The 22835-nt window shown below is 47.7% G+C and overlaps 8 protein-coding genes across 8 annotated transcripts; 4 read left to right on the forward strand and 4 right to left on the reverse strand.

Moving 5' to 3' along the window:
- Positions 1-611: 611 nt before the first annotated feature.
- PGRI_010840 (RlpA-like double-psi beta-barrel domain-containing protein) lies at positions 612-1177 on the forward strand (the record flags this gene model as incomplete). The annotated part of the gene is made up of 2 exons (XM_040788797.1): positions 612-733; positions 823-1177. The coding sequence occupies 2 exons, from the start codon at positions 612-614 to the stop codon at positions 1175-1177; spliced, it is 477 nt and encodes a 158-aa protein (XP_040645750.1).
- A 139-nt stretch (positions 1178-1316) lies between these two features.
- Positions 1317-2948, reverse strand: PGRI_010850 (HesA/MoeB/ThiF family protein; the record flags this gene model as incomplete). The annotated part of the gene is made up of 3 exons (XM_040788798.1): positions 1317-2358; positions 2421-2634; positions 2708-2948. The coding sequence occupies 3 exons, from the start codon at positions 2946-2948 to the stop codon at positions 1317-1319; spliced, it is 1497 nt and encodes a 498-aa protein (XP_040645751.1).
- Positions 2949-3155: 207 nt separating this feature from the next.
- On the reverse strand, positions 3156-4922 carry PGRI_010860 (sugar porter family MFS transporter; the record flags this gene model as incomplete). The annotated part of the gene is made up of 4 exons (XM_040788799.1): positions 3156-3509; positions 3573-3881; positions 3962-4791; positions 4847-4922. 4 exons carry the CDS (start codon positions 4920-4922, stop codon positions 3156-3158), a joined length of 1569 nt encoding a protein of 522 aa, XP_040645752.1.
- A 1150-nt stretch (positions 4923-6072) lies between these two features.
- On the reverse strand, positions 6073-7637 carry PGRI_010870 (uncharacterized protein; the record flags this gene model as incomplete). Its single annotated transcript, XM_040788800.1, has 4 exons — positions 6073-7233; positions 7287-7376; positions 7428-7481; positions 7536-7637. The coding sequence occupies 4 exons, from the start codon at positions 7635-7637 to the stop codon at positions 6073-6075; spliced, it is 1407 nt and encodes a 468-aa protein (XP_040645753.1).
- Positions 7638-11635: 3998 nt separating this feature from the next.
- PGRI_010880 (uncharacterized protein) lies at positions 11636-12475 on the forward strand (the record flags this gene model as incomplete). Its single annotated transcript, XM_040788801.1, has 1 exon — positions 11636-12475. The coding sequence occupies one exon, from the start codon at positions 11636-11638 to the stop codon at positions 12473-12475; it is 840 nt and encodes a 279-aa protein (XP_040645754.1).
- Positions 12476-13454: 979 nt separating this feature from the next.
- Positions 13455-15188, reverse strand: PGRI_010890 (uncharacterized protein; the record flags this gene model as incomplete). Its single annotated transcript, XM_040788802.1, has 1 exon — positions 13455-15188. The coding sequence occupies one exon, from the start codon at positions 15186-15188 to the stop codon at positions 13455-13457; it is 1734 nt and encodes a 577-aa protein (XP_040645755.1).
- A 2671-nt stretch (positions 15189-17859) lies between these two features.
- On the forward strand, positions 17860-19740 carry PGRI_010900 (NCS2 family permease; the record flags this gene model as incomplete). Its single annotated transcript, XM_040788803.1, has 3 exons — positions 17860-17949; positions 18026-18940; positions 18994-19740. The coding sequence occupies 3 exons, from the start codon at positions 17860-17862 to the stop codon at positions 19738-19740; spliced, it is 1752 nt and encodes a 583-aa protein (XP_040645756.1).
- Positions 19741-21037: 1297 nt separating this feature from the next.
- PGRI_010910 (uncharacterized protein) lies at positions 21038-22282 on the forward strand (the record flags this gene model as incomplete). Its single annotated transcript, XM_040788804.1, has 1 exon — positions 21038-22282. The coding sequence occupies one exon, from the start codon at positions 21038-21040 to the stop codon at positions 22280-22282; it is 1245 nt and encodes a 414-aa protein (XP_040645757.1).
- Between the last annotated feature and the right edge of the window lie 553 nt (positions 22283-22835).

Genomic DNA, 22835 nt, shown 5'->3' on the forward strand with positions numbered 1-22835 from the left:
TTAGAGAAAAGCCCAGCTCCAAGGTGATGAATCTACCTAAGTTAAGCACCTAGTGAAAAGTCCCAAATGACGTACAGATATGGCGCCGGGGGGTAAACTATGTCGGCATAGGCTGGAATTAGCATTTAAGGTTGTCCTATGTAGAGTCTATTACACGCCGATATCATTCCTTTTAGGGTTATGTTGCGTCTCCGACCTTCCGACGCTTCGTACATTGCAATCAGAATAGCTTCCCGAAATTTGCGTTATAGTCTGTCGCCCAATGGGATTCCAAACATAAGATTGCGCGAGAATATGAATAGAATTGAATCATCTACAATGTCCAAAGTGAGTGTTGCTCTGGTTGTGTGATTTCAACATAGAGACAACCGCAACCCAACAATTGCATCGGGACACTCCAATCACTCCGATATTTCAGATACTCCGATTTATTTCTTTACTCCTGGTTGTGATACTCCGCAAGGTAGCGACGGGTGTAAATACTCGCATCGTTCAAGCGCAAGCAACCTCCCCGCAAGCAAGATATAAAGAACGGATAGAACCCGAGGCAATGTTTCAAATTCATTATCCAAGCTACCGTCTTTGCTAAAAAGAAAGAAGTAGACCTGACAATGATTGCAAGCGCAACCTCTGGATTCAAGGCTATGGCCATGATGGCCTTCCTCTTCATGGAATCAGCTGTTGGTGCCCCCACTGAGGCTCGCGAAGTCATCACTTCTCGTGGTCCCAGCAAGTAAGCAAACCCCCGGGACTCATCTATCCCTTTGCCTGTTTGCAAAAAAAAAAAAACAATCCATGTGCTAACCCTGGTTCCAACACCAGTTTCAACGAGTGGAACAACACACATAGCCCAGCCGCAGGCCAGGCCTTCGGTGGTGATCTAACCTGGTTTGAAACCGGACTGGGAGCATGCGGCTGGTTCAATTACGGGGGAGACCACATCTGTGCCGTATCTCATATTGTCTTTGACCGTGCGAATGTAGACGGCAACCCGAACCACAATCCACTTTGCGGCCGGCCGATCCGCATCCAGCGGGGTGACAGATGGATAGACGTCACTCTCGTGGATCGATGTGAGGGTTGTGCGGAGTTTGACATTGATGTCAGCCGCGGTGTTTTCGAGCAACTCGGTAACCTCGATGAGGGCCGGGTTCACACTGATTGGTGGTGGCTATAGATAGATCCATGATCTGTTGATGATCACCCACGAGGTCAGTGACTGTGAGGCGGACCCTGGGGCAGGTGGAGAAAATAGGAGTAGGAATGGATGTAGTTCGGATAGTCATTTCATGTGAGAAACTAGCGGCGTGATTGATTTAGTATTCCGGCCACGAGGAATCCACTTGTTCTTTCCATGATCGTAGTCCTCCGCGAATGTCACCAATGAACCTCTTCCCATCCTGATCCAGTCCTAGCTCTTTCAATTTTTTGACGACAATCTGCGAATCGTTTCCTAGACGGCAGACGACGTAGATTGGGTTCGTAGACTCAGACGAGGCAACCTCGGACGGTAACCATGAAGGTACTTGTGCATTTTGCTGCGCATCATCGGCCCCTTGTGACGGAGCAGAATACCCCGAGGAAAGGATTTTAGAGATAGGGATGTTGATACTATTCTCCAGGCTGCAAATTCCAAACTGAGTTTCATCACGGACGTCAATTATCGTGTGAAGCTGTGACGAATCGGTGGCGACATTTCGCGGTCTTTGGCTGTATTCCAGAGCAGAGATACGTTCCTCGGGGGCAAGCAGGGAGGGTAAGTTTGTGGATCCACAAAAGAAGACATAGTCCGTTGAGCCTGATTTAATTGTATCCAGCGTGACAGTTGCCTCGGCGGAGCACACTGCACAATTGGCCCGGCGTGAACGAAGACGGATTGTGCGGACCAGAGGCGATGAGTAGGCAGAGAAGATATGCAGAGACGGGGGATCCCGTGGACGAGCTGTGGTCACATCTGAGTCTCCATCAACCTCAGGTGCAGTAATGACCTTGATCGCCTCCAGGGCCTGCAAGACACCCATCGTGCCAACAACAGGCCCGAGAATACCCCCGTCCGCACAACTGACCACGCTATCAGCCGGTGGTGGTTTCGGGAACACACACCGATAGCACGGCCCTCCAGTCTTGTCACCTGGCGCTCGGGGTGGGTTGTTCAACACCATCAACTGGCCCTCAGTTCGCAGGGCAGACGCAGAGACCAACGGTTTTCCGAGAAGCACCGCAGTGTCTGAGATCAGATAGCGCGTCGCCGGGTTATCGGTACAATCGAGAATCAGATCATAATCTTGGAAGATGGCGGGTGCTTCCTCAGGCGTGAGGTGTGTGCGATGCGCGATGTAGGTGGGATGCGGATTCAGTCTGGCGAATGTCACAAAAAATTGTCAGCGATCAGCTCAATACTCCTATGCGGATTTACTCACTCTCGCAAAGACTCAATTGCACTGTCCACCTTGTACTTCCCCACATTCTTCGTTCGATGAAGCACTTGGCGATGAAGGTTCGACACCTCGACCGTATCCCCATCGATGAGGCCAATAGTGCCAACGCCCGCACCGGCAAGGTACTGCGCAGCTGGACATCCCAGTCCTCCGGCTCCAACAAGCAGGACCCTGGCCGATCGAAGTTTCAGTTGACCTGTGGAATAAAAAAAAGTCGCGATCAGTCCCACTGCTCAAGGGGTATTTCCCAACTTCCACCCAAATCTTACCTTTCAGGCCAACTTGTGAAACAATCATCTGTCGTCCGTATCGCTTATATTCCTCCGGAAGCAATGGCCACCGACTTCCTTCGCCATTCCGGTCCCCCTGCCGAATTTCCACGGTTGTTGCGGTCTCCGATTGTGCCGCTTGTTCGGCGTTTGCAAGATCGCGTTTGAGCCCCGCAAGTTGTGTTTCTGTGGCGGCGATCTGGGCGCGCAAAGAAGCGCATGTTTCCTCAAGAGATCCCATCTTGGTTGTTGGTGTCGACACGGGAAAGAGAAATTGACGGGGGGAAATCTCAAAAGTTCCCCGCGGTATTTATTGTGGGGCTCTACCAATATACGCTGTATAGGTATAGAAGTATACCTGATATTGTATCCCTTCAAAATCTTTGTCAAATGCTCATGTAACTATTTATAATGATCATTAATTCCGTGTATATTAGAGATATCCAGTTCACTCCTTCTGCTCAGTAGTCTTAGCACTCTTCTCAGACTTCGTAGTCTCGGTGTGCTCTGCATGCAGAATCTGAGTCTTTTGCAAGGTATGTTCAACATCAGCGCGTCTCTGTTGCTCATCAACAGCACCAAAAATGAGATCCATCTCCTCCAGAGTCCGGCCCTTGGTCTCTTTGAAGAATATGATGACGAAGAGGCACATGGCAGAGCAGAAGATTCCAAACATGAGGAATGTCTTCCAGCCAATCTTATTTATAGCACGAGGGGTGATCTCAGTAATGACGAAGTTGAATAGCCATTGCGTCGCGGCACCGAAGCCGACACCGTAGGCGCGAAGACGAGTTGGGAAGATCTGGCATAACAAACAATGTTAGTGAACTGAAACGGGCAAGGATATATATCAAAATGATCTCACCTCGCCAAGATATACCCAAGGAACTGGGCCCCAAGATGCTGAGTATCCGATGACATATAGGTAAATCATCGCGACCATGGCGATGGACGCCGATGAGACAGATGCGGCATCCTTTACTGGGGGATGGGTGGCTAGGACTGCCCCAATGATGAACATCATGCTAGCCATCCAAGCAGCACCTCCAATCAAACTCTTCTTTCGACCCCAGCGATCGATACCGATGATGAGGAAGATGCCTGTTGAAACCACCTTGACTGTTCCGTAAATACCAGTGGCAAACAATGAGGTGTCTGTTTTGCTCAATCCGACCTGCAATTATGGAAAGAAAAGTTAGTCCTGCTAGTTCAGAAAATTGGGGAAGATATAGAGAGAGATTCCAGTGTACTCACACTTGCAAAGATCTGAGGAGCATAGTATCCAATGCTGTTTGTGCCGGAAAACTGCTGCCAGAACATCAGGAGGAATGCCAGGAAGAAGCGGTATCGATTACTTGGCTTTAGGCATTCCTTCCAGGACAGACCCTCGGTAGCCTGCGCTTCCTCGTGGATAGCAGCCGAGATTTCAGCAAACTCCAGTTGAACGGCCTCGCTGGTTTCAGGCTCATTCCGAATGTAAGCGAGGGATTTGAGTGCGTCGTCCTGGCGGTCCTTCGACAGCAACCAACGAGGAGATTCTTTGAGGAAAAATAATCCGATAAGCATCAGACCACCAGGGACAAGCTGGATGCCAACTGGGATACGCCATTGGCTTGTACCCTCGGGAACGTGAAGCGCAACACCATAGTTCAGCCAGTAGGCGAATGTACTACCAATGACCAAAAACTCTTGGAAGAGACCGGCAATACGGCCACGTGTTGCAGGAGGGCAATTCTCACTGACAAATACGGGGGTGATACTGGACATACCACCGACACCGAAACCAGCGATGACACGTCCGCCATAGATCATGCCAATCTCATGGTGAGCTGCGACTTGGACGGCTGCTCCTACTAGGAATATCACGGCAAAGATCATCAGCGAGTATCTGCGGCCCAGTTTGTCGTTCATGTAAGCAGCGAAGATGGCTCCAAAAAAACATCCTGCTGTGAGTAGGGAAACAACGTTGGACGAGATATGAGCGTTTTTCTCGTTACTGAATCCAGATGACTCAACGGGGAGCCCAAAGTCCTTTTTGAAACTTGAAAGAGCCAGGACCGACCCCATAACACCCGTGTCATAACCTAAGAAGACTGTGTGTCAGTAAATTCGGTGACCAGGTTGGGCAAAGTCACTAACCGAAGAGCAGGGACCCAAGATAGGCCACCGATGTCAGGATATAGACACGATAGTTCTTGAAATTCACGAAACCCATCTTGAGGAAGACTGGATGATCACCCCAGTCAATATACCAACAAAATCAAGATGGAGAAGAATTGACCCTAGGAGGAGTCTCGTGGTACAGAAGAGTCAAGGAAAAAGCGCTATTGAGGTCGGGTAGCATCCGGTTTTATAACCTAGGAATCGGTCGATGCTATGCCAAGAGTTAACAGAATTATCACAAGCAATCAATTGGCGTGCTTGTGGTCTCGCCATACTGCTAGCCCTTCCAAGCTGTCGAGTTAGACAGTTTGGGGCTGCGGGTGTGGAGACCGGGGAAGGAATTGGGGAAATTAACGGCTGGGGATACAGGTCCCACTGGGGATATCGTCGGTTTCTCGTCTTATTTAGCCTAAGAATTCCTCGGCCTAGGGTAGTATATGGGTTGATGTCCTGCTCACGGGGATAGATGATTGGTGTTGACATGGACGGGACGGCTTTTAGTGGAGCGACGGCTATTGAAGTACGGAGTACGAAGCTCGGTGATTGGAAGAATTATATGGTCTTTTTATTCTCCACAGGATCGGCTTAACGTTTGGTGTTTGCTGGATGTGATGTAAACTGATTTTGTGTTCTATCTTCTCTATAATTATCTCCTAATATCTCGATCGTAGAACAGTATCATTAGTTTCTCCCATGATTCTATGGTCAAACGCCGTCGGTGATTGTATTCGGTTGCCGACAACATTTCTAACCATTTATGAGGGACAAGCGTGGATCAGAGACCTTAATTATCGTGCATCCAAGCCACATAGTACGGCCATTGGTCAAGAATTATTCGAGAATGGCTTTTATTACTCGATTCGGGGTGGGGGTGGGAGTTTGGGGGTTAGCCGAGACTTTTTGCCGAGCTTCAATCTTTTTAATTTGTACAACGACAGCCCTCGTGGTTAGAGGATATTATGGTGCTCCGGCAGTTGAGAATTGCGGTCAGTACATTATAAACTGGAAGATTGATAGAAAGTCCGCCTGACCGTACTATAAGATTCCCATTACTGGAGCTAAAGGGACGAAAGCTTTCGATGGGAACAATAACAGTGCAATTCAGAGATAAAAACAAACATAACCGAGCACTTCTGTTGGAGATGCCTCGATAAAAGCCACTCCTAACACGTTGAGGTGTCATTGGCATCAAAGGATGATATTCAATATACCGGTGGTAGTTCAGTCGTTTCGTAGACCTCCCCATTCCGGTAGTCATGAACATCCAGAAGTACTCGAATTACAAAATTCGTATTAGCCGAGTCTGTAAATACTCCATGTAGTACTTTCCACTGGGATCGGAAAGCATCGATCTGATAGTAAAAATTATCCGTCTCCGCTCGATACGACAACTTCATATCAGACAAGTTCAATCCATAACCTCCACAAGACATCATATGTCGAATAACGTCCCGGAAAGATGCACCCGTTCTGCATAATCGAGGATCCTGTGTCATCGTTTGATCTGTTGGTGGGAGCGCTCTCCCGTCGTGCGCTATACCCGTGAGGACGCGGAACAGATTCATGTTCCCCTGTGTGTTTTGGTTCCTGTCCCAGGTTACCTTTACTTGAATTGGGGCAAGGGCATTGGTTCTCTCCTCAGGAGATAAAGAGTAGCATTGCTGAGCGAGCCCAAGATGATTGGGTCTTGGTATCGTCCCTGTCGGCATCTTGCTGTCGTATATGATAGCCTGGTTTTCTGAAGAGACGAAGAATGACAGGGCCTTTTCCCAGGACATCATGTATGGAATCCATGACACATAGCCCAGGATTCTCCAGCAGCGATCGAATCTGTCATTCGGCTCATTCCTCCAAGATATAAGCTGAGGACGAGGATGGCAAACGTTATCCAGCGGGATATCGAGCTCCAACATCGCGCTTAGTTCACCGCGATATCTCCTTGTGCGGTGGAAATTATGCAAATCACTGGACATGATGTACTCCTCTATATCCTTAGACATATGGACCAGATGCCATGCCATGATATGTGTGATTCTCAACGAAACGTTCTCTTCCGACTCCCGGGGGCGTTGCGGCCAAATTTCGTAAGGGTCTTCGATGCAGGATAATTCTTTACCATCCTGAATAAGATGGTTTATCTCAACTTTCAGTGACGCTGTCTCCTTATGTGGTGCCCTGATCCAGGTCTTAATGACCGGCCAGGACAAAGCAAAATGTCTGAGGTCGTGTTTGTGCTGAAGTCCAAGATACACGGCAAGCTCTGCCTCGTCACGAGAGTCACGTAGGAACTTCCTGAAGTTACCAAGGTCATCGAATGCGCTATCACGATGATTCGTCGCACTTTCTTCGGTAGGGCGCGGTGCCTTTACTCTCCGAAATTAGCCATTGTCAAATGGGGAGGAGATCTCTTCCTTACTGCACCACGAGGCTCCACAGGGACTTGTGGATATTGAGATGATGTTTCCGTAGGCAATGTGTCACCGAGATCGAGCGGATTATCCTTTTCCTGGTTCTCTGGTTGAATATGCGGTATTTTGACAGCAGTAACTCATCGTACCTTGAGTGAATTGATTCTAGCTGACTGCCTCTGGGGGATTTTCACGTCCCTGGACTATGGAATTGTGGGTTAGTGACATGGAAACACAAGTAACTTGGACAAACAAACCTTTTTAGACATTAGGTCTTGGGAGGGCGACTGAAGCCGTTTTCTCTTCCCCTTGTCATCGGGTCGACGCACACTAGACGACGGTACTGCTTCTGAATTCATAATGCCACTGCTAGGAATACGGTGGCTCGATGGGACAAATAGATTATTGTCGTTAGGAGATCTGTGCGAAAGTGAAATGGCCAGATACGCATCCACAATGCCGCTAGAGAGGTGAGAAAAATAATTGACCGGCACTAAGAGAGGTCAAATTTGGTTCTGTACAAGGTGCAGATGCACACAGGAAACAGGGAAATTTACAGACATTTCTCATATAATCACGCACAGTGGTTATACTTACGTGAATCCTTCGAGTTTTCCTTTTTCCCCCTAGATTATTTCCTCTGTTTCAATCAATCGAGTAGTGAAAGAGTTTCTTTTACTTCTCTATACTGTTACTGCTTTTCGTTGCACAGAGAAGCCTCAATCTGTAGAGGGTCTACAATCGATGTCCACGGAAAGTGGGATACCATTTGTGCCATCTATACAATCCGCCTATAACCAGCCTCGACATATGAGTTGATGTAAAAGATGACCTCAAATATGGGATTGCAAATGATTTACATTGGGAATAGGGCTAGAAATAGTAAGTCAATGAGCATACTGAATTTAACATTCGTCTACGGTATTCTACCATGTTTTCCATAGTCCGAGGGTAAGACAGGCGGCGTATAATATTAGATAGAGTAACGCAATGTGCATGGACCAGACAGGTTCAATTCTTGGAGCAGTCAACAGAGCAATCAGGGCTTGATTATTGCTTAGGCAACATGCCTTGATATATGTATGAACAGGTGATAACCCCTCATTAGCTAAACTCCATGTTGAGGCGTAACTTCTTTGGGGTTGGTGAGACAGGGAAACCACAGGGTATCGGAACCTAGGGGTTTGGGTTCTTTCCTCGTACATTACCCTTTTGTTAGTCTATAGCTGGCTGAGGTTTTCAGACCGTGCAATCATCTGGGATCATGCTAAGGCATCACAAAATATGAGTCGAGAATAATGCCTTCATTGAGTCCGCGGTGAAACACAGCCAATAATACATTGAAAATACAAATGGCAGAGATTCTTTCGTTGCAGAGCAAACCGAGGTTCGTATTATTGATTACTATTGATCCCTAACGTTATCTAAGTTGATCATATTCTTCGCATTTAGACTTCGGGCATGCTCTCCCAAGTGAACTAACAATAGCCATTACCAACCTCAACACGCAGACACAAACACACAACACAGCGCACGATAACTATCCCAGGTTACCAGCCAAAACACTGGACACAGCTCCAGGCTATAGCAAGGTCATAACGTCCGAATTCGCCTTAATGGTGGTCTTTGATGACGAGGGCGCAGATCGTAGGATGAACTAATCACGCGTCGTCTCATAGGACTCCTTGTCGGCTTTCCGCTTCAACATTCGTCGGTATGCAAAGAGTGCCATGACCCCGACCACGACGAGAAAGACGATACAGAAGACAAGCACGACCCCACGATTCCTGTTTGCCCAGTTTCCCTTTTTGCCTCTTTCGACAATCGAATGGAGAGACTGAGATGCGGACTTGGTGGCATGGATTACTTTGATCGGTGGCATGATATCGGAATGGTAGTATGTCAGAAGTGAATTTCTGTTTCGGACGTTAGTCGCCCGCCGGACAATGGAGTTGTCAGCTACATCATTCGTGCAGATAACTCAACTGCCTGCGATCAAGGGGCACATGCTCACTGGATACTGCGGACTTATGGCTATATCAACCGATGACTCGACTATAAAGAAAGAATATCAGCAATCGTGCAGGCCCGGGGTTTCGCTGTATCAGAACTACAGTAACGGAATAACACTTACTTCGAAATCCACGAGTGTCGACGGTGTGCGGAGACACACCTCCTATCACACTGACAGCAATACTACCAAAAAGAACGAACTCTAAGAACAATGGGATTCAGACTGGCGGATCGCGCTGTAAGGTCAGCGATGACTCCAGCAGAAGATGGTGATATTGTCAGGAATCTTGCGACAAGTGGTCAGGCTTTCCAGCATGGGATTTGCTCATACTCCGGCACGCGACGGAGATGGAGTATTGCCAATCAATGATGCCGACTGCCCTGGTACCTTGCATCGTACCTAGTTGACTTCCAACAGGAGACAGGCTCCAAATTTGATTGGATTCCCGGTCATCTTCTACCGCGGCTATTGCATTTGAAAGACTCAGCATACCAGACGACTCGTTCCGTGTAGCTCCGATCCCGAAAAATGAGTTCTCTCCATATGTACAGCGTCATGTTGGGCTGAGGGGCCGATCTACTCTGACGGATCACTATTTTCAATGCCTATGAATACAAGAAGGTTGTGCTCGTGTGTACTGAAGCACCAGAATATGGCGGCACGACAGGTAACCACAATCTAACAAGTCTGGACACACGTTAGCGCTGCGTCACCAATTGATCATCCAGGTGTTCTACGCTCGGCCCATCGGGTGCCTGGTGATACCCTAATTCAGTTTGACTAGGGCTTTTTAGAAAGCCAGGGCCACAGTGTCTGTCATATAAATACACAAGGGTAGGCAAATATGTGACCTTGCAACAAACTTGAACAATGACAGTTCTTGAGAGCGATGGCCACCAAATATAATGTTTCAGCAACGACTTTGTGTGCATCATACCTTTGAAACTGTGTTTTTACGTCATACCTGGCAGCATGAACTGGGCGAATTGTTGACAACTTTCAAAAGCCACTATTCTCTTCCATTTTCATCACCAATGAAATTCGCAAACAACACATACAATCAGATGGTGCAGTTGATTCGCGGATCCACAGCTGATCTACTATTTTGCATGTGGCACCAAGTATTAGCCTTACCGAAGAGGAAAGAGATCGTAAGTGACATCCAAAGATAGAACTCGATTGCGATTTTTGTTCACTGTTATCATGAACCTTGGGATGTTCGTATCCCTGTGCCGATAATCGTGTTCTATCCCCAAAATGGTCTCCCGAAGAACCCTAATAATGGGCACAATGTTAATCTCCTACTACCTCGGGCTCCGTTGAACGGATTCGATTTGTTATAATAATTTCTATCAGAAGCTCAAGCAAGTGGAAATTAAATCTAAACCGCGGTCATCAATCCGCACCAAGCATTTGGGTCCCACAGCCCTTGGCGGTCTCTTGGCCTTGGCTACTCAAGAGTCAAGGGTATGCTCATCTACGAGACAAGAGAAAGAGAAAAACGAACCCTTTATACGCTAACTCAACAGTTATTACATTGCAAGTATCTGTGTCTTCGTACACAATACATTGGACAATCCGATGGTTCACGAGTTGAATTCTTTTTTTGGACGCCATCACCTCGTATTCGGCCCGCAGGGCACCAATCACCGTTCCCATAGACAGTATGGCTGCATGCCGAGACCCCATATTATAGGTAGTATTCGCAGCATGGGGACAGAAATAGGTATGGAGTAAAATAATTCTATTTAGACTATCATTCTGACAGGAATAGTACGAAGTATTCGCATGGGACCGCTGCACCCCGTATTCTATGAAATAGTCAGCCACCATATGTCAGCTCTTGAGCTGCATATTGTATTCATGCCATACAGCCGCTGCATAAATATTGTTAGCAGAGCTGAACACCAGACTCGCTTAGCTGCTTTTGGCGATGACTACGTGATGAAGCAGTTTGAGTACCTACCCTCACGGCTAAATTCATGCCGAAGCGATCTCCCTTGAGATGCGGCAAAGTCCGTGTTAATCTGCATCTAAATTAGCTCCTTGGTCTTCCCTCGTTTAATTCCATAGACAGTATTGATCGACCGCTGCAATCATTGCAGGGTCCAAACGCAAAGGCCTTGACTGGTCCACGCATAGACCGAAAGAGACCCCACCATACGGAGAAGGCGAGGCTCATTTCAATACGAGCTTTATTTTCTCCGAATTCATCAAGAAATTTGGGTATCTGCACATTTATATTACTGACATGTTCCCCTCTCAGACCCCTAACGGCTGAAAGCCTAATCCAAAATATTTTCTCATTCTACTTAGAGTCACTTTTCAAAAGACGTCGTCATGATGCTCCCACTACACGCACTTCTCCTAGTTCCTCTAGCCAGCGCATGGACCTTCCAAACCACCAACACAACCGGTGATACTCAAATCTCCCGCGGCGAAGAGGAACAGCAATGCACGGAAGCCACAATCGGGAAGGGAAAGCTTTTCTCCTGGGATCCTGAGGGATCGAGTCTATGTGTCTCCATATACAACGACGCCGAATGTGAATCCAGGGCGGGATACTCGTGTGGAAAGTGGGGAAAAAGCGCTAGTAAAGAATTTTTGTCTTTCGATATCCTGCTCGAGAGTGAAATTGAGGCCAAGCGCAAAACTTCTACGCTCGCATTGACACCGTCGTCTACATCAGCAGCAGCAACAGCAACGGCATCCAAATCCACATCTCCCTCTTCAACCGCGGCATCGGTATCCGCATCCACAACTCCTACCGGGTCCACGGCTGCCTCTGCAGCCAATACCGACACCGGGTCCGGCTCATCACTCTCCGGAGGTGCTATTGCAGGCATCGTGATTGGTGTTATAGCTGCTATTGCTATCATTGTTGCCTTCATTTTCATATTTATGAGAAAGAAGAACAAGAAGGCCGCAGCTGCTCGCCAAGGCGGTGGTTACGGGCCCCATGAGGCGAATGCTGCTGGATCATCAGTGAGCGGAACTACGGTTGTAGAGAAGGCAGCAGAGTCCATGGCAGAGAAGGAAGCACAATCAGTACGACGATTCAGACCTGTGCCCGGATCTAGAGTTGTAGAGTTGGTTGGTGATGAAGGGAGTGCCGAACTGGGTAGCAGCCCAGTCAGTGAAATGGATGGGTATACCATCAAACGGCCTTATCATATGGTTTGAGATGCCATGCGTGGTTGTGCGGCTTTCTGTCAGATGGAGATTTTGTTTGTGTTGAGTGTATCTGGTCCAGTTTTTCTACTAGCGAGCGATATTTTGGAGCTTTTTTCTCCCTTTGGAGTTTATGGTGGTGCACTAGGGCTTGCGTTTGAAATTGTTGATATCAATCTCTGTGTGCATTATTTCCAGCTACAAAGTTAGCCATATGAAAATGTGCGGTACAAGCAACATATGTATTTCTTTGCCGTCCAGGCAAAGGCAACATAGTCGGCACAAACCCCAGCAGCTTTGGGCTGGCCAGCCACAGTCCGGAAGGCTTCCTGGGAAAGGATGCATCTTTACACTTTGCCTAACATGAAAATTATGCCGAGTAAATTTAGATGTTTCCTCGACGAGGTAGGAGTGGCGATAGCACCGCCAAGTTGATCAGACATGATTTCCAGTCATCCAGCTAGAAGCAGCTTGCAAACTCAAGCACTTGTTTGCTTTGATTGAAGAAAAGGATGTTTCGCCTGTTCATCTGCCTTTTTTTCTCATATCTGGATGCCAGACAAGTATTCCCTTGATGAGATCCAGAAACGCTTCCTTCTCGTCACCCTCAAGACATGAAATTGTGTCCTCTAATTTCCGGTCGGGGACCAAGAGTTGTATCAGGAAAGAGCAGAGCTTCCTGAACTGCCTAGCTGGGGTGTGTTGTCTGAGGCACCAAGGCACCGAAACGACATTATGTAATACTTGGCCTGCCCCGGGTAGGCAAGATCTAAAGTTGGAAGAGGCTACTGGCGAATTTCATCATATAATTATTATTGTTGTTGTGAAACAATTTCTTCGACTTTTATCTTTTTATCTCATTAGCCACCCTGGAATAATTCCTAGATACCTGAGGTCCAGTGCCCCAGCGTTTACAAGATCTCCCAAAGCGAAAGCGTGAAGCACCTCCAGAGTTCCAATTTATATATCCTCTATTCATGCATCAATTAACTCAATGATACAATCTTCCCCTTATCGAGCCAGGAGGAACATCTTGTGTGGCCGTGGTGAGAGCCAGACACCCAGCGTCTGCATCAGGCCGAACATCTCCAAGCCATAATCGCGTATCTCGCATATTTTTGGACCATTCCTCTGAAGACCACGTAGAAGATCCGGCAATTCCTTCGATTTTATTTTGCAACAGGACAACGGAGATCGACCCTAGCAGGTCGGGAGCGATCGTTATCATGTGGAGATAGGCACCCACTAGTGCAAAGCAGAATATAACCACCGAGGAAATGATGAGGACGGCGAGCCATGGACGGTTGCACCTAACAATATTTTGCAGATGGGTATTTCGGGCTGTCAATTCGATAGGGATATCCTTGCCTTGGCTTCGATCCTGTCTGATTCTCGTCAAGTTGACGGAGCCTGTGAATGCCGAGGGGTTAATTCCTAGGTATAGGACGGAATTGAGGAGCTGCGATAGACGCGTTCCAAAGACTTCCGGTGTGATGGTCTCAGGCGACATAAGACTATCGCCAACAAGGTTTCCGACAGCGTGGTAAGGGTCGGTAAAGTATCCAATCACGGGCTGTAGACCACCGTGTTGCTCAGCGTGAGGAAACAAGGTAGTGAGAATAAACAAGAATCCTTGGTTATAGTTCATGGGTAGCTTAGCATCTCCTGGCAAATTGACGTCGAAAACAGTCCAGTTCTTGTGGAAATGGGACTCATCCACCGACCGGCGAGCGGAGGACGGGTTGCAAGTATTAATAGACTGACTCTTGGCTAAGCTTTCGCATGTCACATTGGTATCGACATAGGTCGTGGTGAGGTCACATATCGCTCGTGTGATGGGAGATCGATTCTCAAGAGTGCCTGCACTACCACTATCCCATGATTCCCATATAAGCTTACGAGCATTTCGGGTCCTCGAGATTGATGCATTAAGTGAGTTTGAACATGGCTCCGAGATGGCGAGCTGGAACTGGAGCCCACCCCATGCACTCGTCCAGCCGCAGTCGTCGCCGTTACCGGGAGATGGAGCACCCGGCGCAGTGAAGTTGGTCAAATTAAATTGGTGTATCGTGTCAAAGACAGGGCAGGATATGGATAGATACGAGCCTGGGAGGGTAAATGATGTGTTTCCAGAGCTTGGTAAGCCAATCACCGGTACACCAACAAGGGATGCGTATGTCATGTTGTCATTTTCGGGCACGTTCATCCAATTTGTATTGTTTGTCTCAAGATTCTCGATTACAGGAAAGCGGATGTTGCCCCAGAGATCTTGGTTGCGGTTTGCCAGTAGCGAGGCTGCAGATAGGGAAGCAATCATGGGGTTGGCGACTGATGTAACGGCTTCCGCTATCCCTTGGCCGTAGCCGTACTGGTATGGGATGAAGGTTCTCAAAGTGGTCAAGTCGATCGAGTTCCCTGGGTAACTGTGGACGATGGAAATCACCCGGAGAGAAGCCTGACTGCCCAGCGGAGAGAGACACCATAGCAGGACGGTGAATATGGCTAGAAGATTCACAGCTCGGAGCCTTATCTGAGTGAGAATGGCTCCTGTGATAGTCTGGCTGCCGAGACATTGCTCTACAAGCCCAATGGTTGCTCCCCTAGTGGTCTGGATGCGCCACGATGCGACACTTTTGATGCTGCTACCAGCAATGGCGGCAAAAAGAACTGGGAACACAGTGGGTGCCTTTAAGATGAAAATGGTGTCAGCTAGATCTGACATCATTAAGGACGGGTCTAAGACCGGGGTAGCTAACATATTGAGACACCTCAAATAGCTTGGCGCCCATGGAGTCTGGGCCAGCAGGTTTTCCATCGACACAAGAAACCCATACACCGAACACAATGAAGAGCGCGGCTATAATGGCAAGAATCAAGTCCCATAGTAGACGAGAAAATCTGTCCAACTGAGAGAGCTTGAGAGGCCGTGGTCGGGGCTTCTGTTCGCCAGCCTCGGGAAGGTCGATTGTTGTATAATAATGAAATTCCGATGAAGACGTTGGATTTTTGTGACTTTCCTCGACCGGTACAGCCCCGTAGGGGGTGCGCTTAGATTGCCTCATCCCGTGGGGTTGTTTAATCCATAGTTTTCGTAACAGCGACATGGGTAGTCTTTTGTATTTAGGCGACACCGAGGAGTACACACCTGTCTTCAGGAAAATAAGCGCTTATGTATTTATAAAGTGGGTGGTGATGGGTGGACAACGCAAAGTATTAGATGGTTCGCAATTGGGCTTCGGGGAATCCTTTTTAGGGTCGTGCGAGGCTAAGCATGCCAGTTGCCATCATTGCCATTTGCTGGTTTGGTGGTGGCCCCACGCTTCAATACAACTGACAGGGTACAAGGGTCATGCCAACCCCTTGAAACTAGGGCCGATACGTCGATTCATATAGCCCCTGTCAGACAAATGTTCCTCTGGGCTTGGCGAGAGGTGAATCATCTGTTTCGGGTTTCCCACAGGCCCCTAGAGAATCTGATGTGCATATCGAGAGGGTGGAGGCACATTGAAAACAATATATATATTTATAGGAAACTTTTTCTTTTCGTTGTTCTTGACGCTCAACTTAACATTAACGCATAACACCGCAGGGCTAAGTGTTAATGGGCTTTGCCCAAGTGAAACTAGCTAGGGTTTGAAAAGAACAAGCTCCATAATTCTAGTGGCACTGAAGATCACCCTTCTTAGCGGACAAAATGCAGTTTATGTTTCTCACGTTATCCTTTTATTCTTATTTGTTTCCGGGGCCCATATTTCGATGAGCTTGTTTTTCTTACCTCGGGAGATCACCGTCAGCGTCCCAGTACTCCCTACGGATTATGATTATTTTTTGTTACAGTTAATGCAACAAAAATCCCATCTCTGGTTATGCCTTACCTTTCGTTCTATGCTGTTAATATGCAAGGCTTCAATTTCTTGGTATATATTAAGTGGGGAACTGCGTTACGCAAGAGGCCTAAATTTGCTCCAATCCTCGAGCCAGCCCCTGCAGGAAAGTCGAAAGGGTCGACTGAATCTGTGTATTGCGTCTTTCGTGTTTTACATTTTCATAAATCAAGTTTGCCTACTCCATAGGGCTGACTTATTTAAAAATGGATGAAACAGGTAGGGGTTGTAGAGCTGCGATCTTGCGGCTTTTTTGTAGCATTGACCAACGGAAACTTGACAGTCTACTCGAATAGCTGTCCCACATAAGTAACAGCAAATTTATTATTACACCAATGGAAAATGACAAGCTAGACATCGGATAGTTAGGAGAAAATGTACGAAATAACCTAGAATATATGACATTGATCTTGACATCCGAAGGATGCCCCTATGTAGCTGATATTAGTACTATTTTTAGTTATTGTTTGCCGACGACACTAAAGTATGAACAAAGACTTCCACCTGGATGAACTTGAAAGCCCTCTAGGGAGGTAGCTCACACATAGCTAGTTAGTCGCCAATCACGTGCGCTGCACTTTAGCGAGCAATGGTGGATGCCCATAATGTGGATTAGCTAGATATACTACTCTGCGTATATCCAGGAAATCAATACGAGACGGGCGAATTGATTATGTGGTGCCCCGTAGCTTGGAGTTCGCACATGCACGTGGCATAGCGCCTCAATGGGCATAGGCTGACCCATCCCCTTTAGTCTCCCCGGGTTCGAGGGGGAAGCTATCAATGTAAGCACCTTGATGGAGGCCATCAGACCGAATAAGCCCGATATCTGCGGGTGAGATTCATTGATAACACACGATCGGATATGGCCGTTCCCCGGATATCTTAGAGCTATGCAAAGTTGGAATATTGAAATCTGATTCTCCAGATTAAACTTATGTCATCGGGTTCCTCCGCTTATCGCGAACTGCACATTTCAATCACCTCGGGACACATCTAATTTATGAGATAAGAGCTTTGACCGCATGGCATCGGGGTCTTGGCAGTTCATAAAATTTTGTGTCTTCTGAACTATCCACTTGACTATTCATCTAGAAATAACAATTTCATGTTTCTTTTCTTTGACATCTTCCACGCCGGCTTGCCGAGCGTTGACCCATGGACCATGCTGTCGGCAAACGTACAACCAATTAGGGCTTCGATACGGCATCTCACGGGTGAAACATCTCCCGCCAAGCCGCCAAGTGCCCAAAGAACCGGAGAATAAGCTGGAAGTGGCAGAGGCGAATTTTCTTTTTTTTCTTTTTTTTCTTTTTTTTCTTTTTTTTCTTTTTTTTCGATCTCTTATCAGCACAATGTGGTTGGCCGAGAGACCTGATTGAGATTTACCCATTTCTTTTTTTCAACCTATATTCTACTCCTACGTCTATTGTAACATCCTTAAATACTGCGTCTCAACGACGACAGCGTCTTCGGAATTCGCTGTATCCATATACGTGATAGCATCTCGGAATGGCTTTCAGTAACTGGGTGCATAACACCAACCTGCGGGTTGCCCGCAGTCCGGTGGGGAAATGGTTTCGTCTGGAGGGCTGTGGCCATGTAAGTGATACTGCGTGCTATGTGACGTGCGACCGCAGCGTCAATACCACGCGCAATGCATTGACACATTTTTCAGCCTAGAGAGAGGAAGGGAAGCTACTTCTTCACTGAACTTCGTGCCGGCCTCGCCACCTTCTTCGCCATGGCATACATCATCTCCGTTAACAGTAATATTACCTCTATAACTGGTGGAACCTGCGTGTGTCCCGAGGAAGACATGGGTGATTTCTGTGCACACAATGCCGAATACGCTATGTGCACTCAGGAAATCAACCGTGATCTTGTCACCGCCACCGCCGCCATCGCCGCTCTCTCGACTTTCTGCATGGGTTTCTTCGCCAATCTGCCTATTGCGCTCGCACCTGGAATGGGATTGAACGCCTATTTTGCCTACACTGTTGTTGGACCTCGTGGTTCCGGCATGGTCTCATACTCGACTGCTCTGACGGCTGTCTTCGTGGAAGGATGGGTATTCCTGGGCTTGACGTTGTGCGGTATGCGCCAATGGCTGGCGCGTGCGCTGCCAAAATCCATCAAACTCGCAACTGGTGTCGGTATCGGTCTCTACCTCGCATTGATTGGTTTGACCTATAGTGCTGGTATTGGATTGGTTCAGGGTGGTGTCGACACTCCCATTGAGTTGGCTGGATGTATCAGCTTCAACGAAAAGACCGGCCTGTGCGATAGCAGCGATAAGATGCGCAATCCCACCATGTGGATTGGTATCTTCTGCGGTGGTATTCTGACGGCTTTGCTCATGATGTACCGTATCAAGGGTGCTGTCATTATTGGCATTTTGTTGGTTTCTATTATCTCTTGGCCCCGCACTACACCCGTCACTTTCTTCCCCTATACCGACCTCGGAACCAGCAAGTTTGATTTCTTCAAGCAAGTCGTCACTTTCCATCCTATCAGGCATACTCTGCTCGCCCAGGATTGGAACCTCTCTGGCAAGGGCAGCCAGTTTGGACTAGCTTTCATCACGTTTTTGGTATGTCACAAATTCTCTATTTAGGCACAAGTTCATGACTAACATTTTTGCAGTACGTCGATATCCTGGATACCACAGGTACAATGTACTCCATGGCTCGATTTGCCGGCGCAATCAACGAGGCGACGCAGGATTTCGAAGGCAGTGCCATGGCCTACATGGTTGATGCAATTTCCATCTCGATTGGATCCCTTCTCGGCAGCCCTCCAGTCACAGCATTCGTCGAGTCCGGCGCTGGTATTTCGGAAGGCGGCAAAACCGGTCTGACGTCATGCGTCACCGGCCTTGCATTCTTTGTCGCAGTATTCTTCGCCCCGATTTTCGCTTCCATTCCACCTTGGGCCACGGGTTGCACACTCGTGATTGTCGGTGCGATGATGGCCAAGGCTGCCGCTGACATCAACTGGCGGTACTACGGTGATGCAATCCCCGCATTCCTCACCATCGCTATCATGCCCTTCACATACAGCATTGCCTACGGTCTTATTGCTGGTATCACCAGTTACATCACCCTCAACGGCTTCACATGGTGCCTTGAGAAGATCACCGGAGGTCGCATCGTCCCGCCGAACAAGGATGAGTCTGATCCTTGGTCTTGGAAGATTAAGGGCGGTTTCCTCCCGCCCTGGGTTAACCGGGCTGCCCATGGAAAGAAGGACTTCTGGAAGGCCGATGAGGAGTACGCGGAGGACCGAGTTGCAGCTGGTGAGCCTGTGTCTTCTTTCTCTTCCGGGTCCGAAGAACGTGTGCCTCTTGAGAAGGGTCATGAGCCCACCACTGCACCAATGAAGTCTGAGTAAATAAGTATATATTTGGAGGATGAAGGAGGGGAGTTGCGGTATGGTTGTGATTTTAATTTGCATGGCATTACAGCGGATGTGTTCATTTTGTATATTTTCATTTATGTATTTATTGACTTACTATTCACACCCTATGGTGTCTTTCAGGGGTGTTTGTACATGCCACGGGAATGATCATATTGTTTTAATACCACACATCGTTTCGTCTTCCCGTAATTATACGTACATATACTGGGTTGTTCCGTGGGAGAAGGCCGAGAGAGAACGGAGAAAACTACATTGATTTGACACCGAGGCCTTTATCATCTCACAGTACCCACAGGACATGATCTATACAGCAGTGAAGGAATCGAATGTTAAATAAATTCCAACTTGGGTACATAATAAATACAGTGGTAGAATCAAATGTTGAATGGATTCCAACACGAATCCCAATCCCGTAGAACGATCCACATTTTGACCCCTCATTAAGTGGCATATGGGTTGATGATAACATCAGTAGTGGTCGTCGAGTTATCGCGGTACTGGGAGTATTGTCCGTTGCGATCCTTCAGACAATCATCGATCACCATAGCCAAGAGGCCATGATGCCTCGAGCTTGCAACCAGGAGTCACTAGCATGAAGAGTATCGGAACCATCGACCTTAGAATAGATAGTGGCTGTGCTACGACCCTTTCCCTGATCTTTGACGTCTAGAACTCTGTCAGCTATAAGGAGTAGCTCGCGATAAGAAGCTTGGTCCCGTCACCACGGTCTCCTCTTTCTCCCTCAGACGTCACTTGTCCACCAAAGCTGACTACTTCTGTCCCAATCAACGGGGGAATGTGCTGTAGTATCTCTGGGAAAAGAAAAAAGATGATTTTACGTAACAAGGGAATTGATTAAAACTCCCGATTCTGTCTGATATCCCGGTCTCTTCAAACAAAAGAATGGAAAGAGGGACGAATCCCTCACCCCGGGCCCCGGGGCCTGTCCACTGGATTACGTAATAGGAAATTACCCAATGATGATCCCTCCTGGTCCCCCTCAACAATCTACAAGACAACTTATCATCCCATAGCAACTCCTTGTAATTGCACATTACCTTAAGACAGATTTTATTCCATCATGGCCGTCCGAGAATCACCACAGGTACAACGAATCCAGGAAAGCTCACCCTGGATAGACATATACACGGACTCCGCAACAAGCCCCCTTCGTGAGAGATCAATAACCCAGCATCTGAAACTAGTTACCCCCTATGCTCACCTAGAACCCCAAAGATGGCAAGACCCAGGTGGCTGGGGCGCTAGGCACATGAATGACAAGGCCCCTTTCACATTGTGGGATAAAATAAACCGCCGATATCGTGTGCCGACGAGAAACGAATTTGAGTGGATTCATAATAAGTTTGATGATCGAAAGCTTTTGCACACTGGCTGGATCATTTGTATTGAGACCGACAACCCACCAAAGCCGGTTCCTCTTACACTAGGGTGTATGCCAGTGATGTTTGTTGGAACTGGCGAAACCTTTTCTGAGCCGCTTCCCGATGCACCTTATCCTAACCCACGGCTACCGGACCCTTGCCCTGATCTACACTGGCCGCCAATGGAATTTCCCTCAGATGTGGACAGCGTCGCCTTTCTCAAAGCCCTAGAACCGCTTGCCAATGTACGGGCGGTTACGTATCTACCTTCATGGACTGTTGTGGAGCTTGAGTGCGGCGATGGACGTGTTTACGAACCCCAATCACTCCCGGGAGTCGTTGCTGGACGTACAGCGCTCTACCATCATTTACAAAGCCCGTTTTACGAGACCAGAAAAAATCTTACCCGGGCCCGACAACTTGATCCAAGCGAATCCGTAACCAGTTTCGGACCGTTGCCTCAAGACCATTTCAATTACCTCCAAGAGTCATTCCTTTCACCTGGTTGCCGAGTAGAGTCTGGTTATGGCTTACCAGGCTCCCGTTATGAGTCAGCAACTAGCGCTTCGTCTGCTGGAGTAAAACTCCGCGATTCGAAGGGAGAAGAGGTCCTGACTGTCGCAAACCACGCCTTCCTTTTTTCTGGCGAAGTTTATCACCCGTATGTTCACCATGACAAGATTGGAGACGTGATTGACACACGACCTGAGCTGGATATTGGTCTAGTTAAAATGACCCCTGCCGTGTCTGCGAAGTTTAGAAACACCTGTTATTTTCAGGCAGAACCCCCGCGGGGTTTGTTAGAAGGCACATATGTCAAGCCAGGTTCATGGGCTGAGGTGGACGGTATGAGTTCAGGTTTACTAAGCTTGTGCGCATTTGCGAGACGGTATGAGAAGCCTATGCGTCCGCCTGGACACCCCGAAATTCCTTTTCAGCAGTGGCAGTCATATACCCTCCGGAGAATTTGGGGAGTTGTGAACGGATCAATTGCTGATGGTGTCTGTGGAGCACCAATTGTTAACTGCGATGACGGCGCAGTCACCGGGTTCTTCCAGCTCTACGATGGGGAGAGAAACTGCCTTAGTGCTAACCTTGACGACATAGTAGCTGAGGGATGGCAAATTGCTTGAATGTTTAACTTACATCATGGCCGAAGGGAACCCCCAGGGTAGCTAACACGTGGCTAGGACCGAAGACATATATTATTAACAGCAGTCAACAGGTCTCTCCCTACACATGTAGGTAGCTCTATTGAGATATTCTTACCCTCCTCCTCCCTTTGAGAAACCACACTCGCTTTGATCCTTAGTCTACTTCCTCTAATATGACCACATGGATCCCTCGTGTGTTAGACTGTTAGACGAGACTTCTAGGAACTTCCTGGCTGATGTCATGGATAATACGTTTAAAACAGAGTCCATCCAACTCCTTAAAATACAGATAATTACAAGTACTATGTATGGTGTAATACCGTGGAAACAATACAGAATATATTACCACTAAACCCTAGTGGGAATTTTAAGTCAAGACTGAAATCAAGCTCCGAGATCACATGTCTCCAATGTTAAGAATGTGCGTATATTAATACAATTTGTCAGAGCGGTTAGTAAATCAACAGCCCTTCGTATCCATCCCTGGGTTTTACGGCAAATAGCGGTTACGGAGAAACTAAGTCCCAAGTTC

Source organism: Penicillium griseofulvum, assembly GCF_001561935.1.
Source record: "Penicillium griseofulvum strain PG3 chromosome Unknown contig_80, whole genome shotgun sequence".
Lineage (NCBI taxonomy): Eukaryota > Fungi > Ascomycota > Eurotiomycetes > Eurotiales > Aspergillaceae > Penicillium > Penicillium griseofulvum.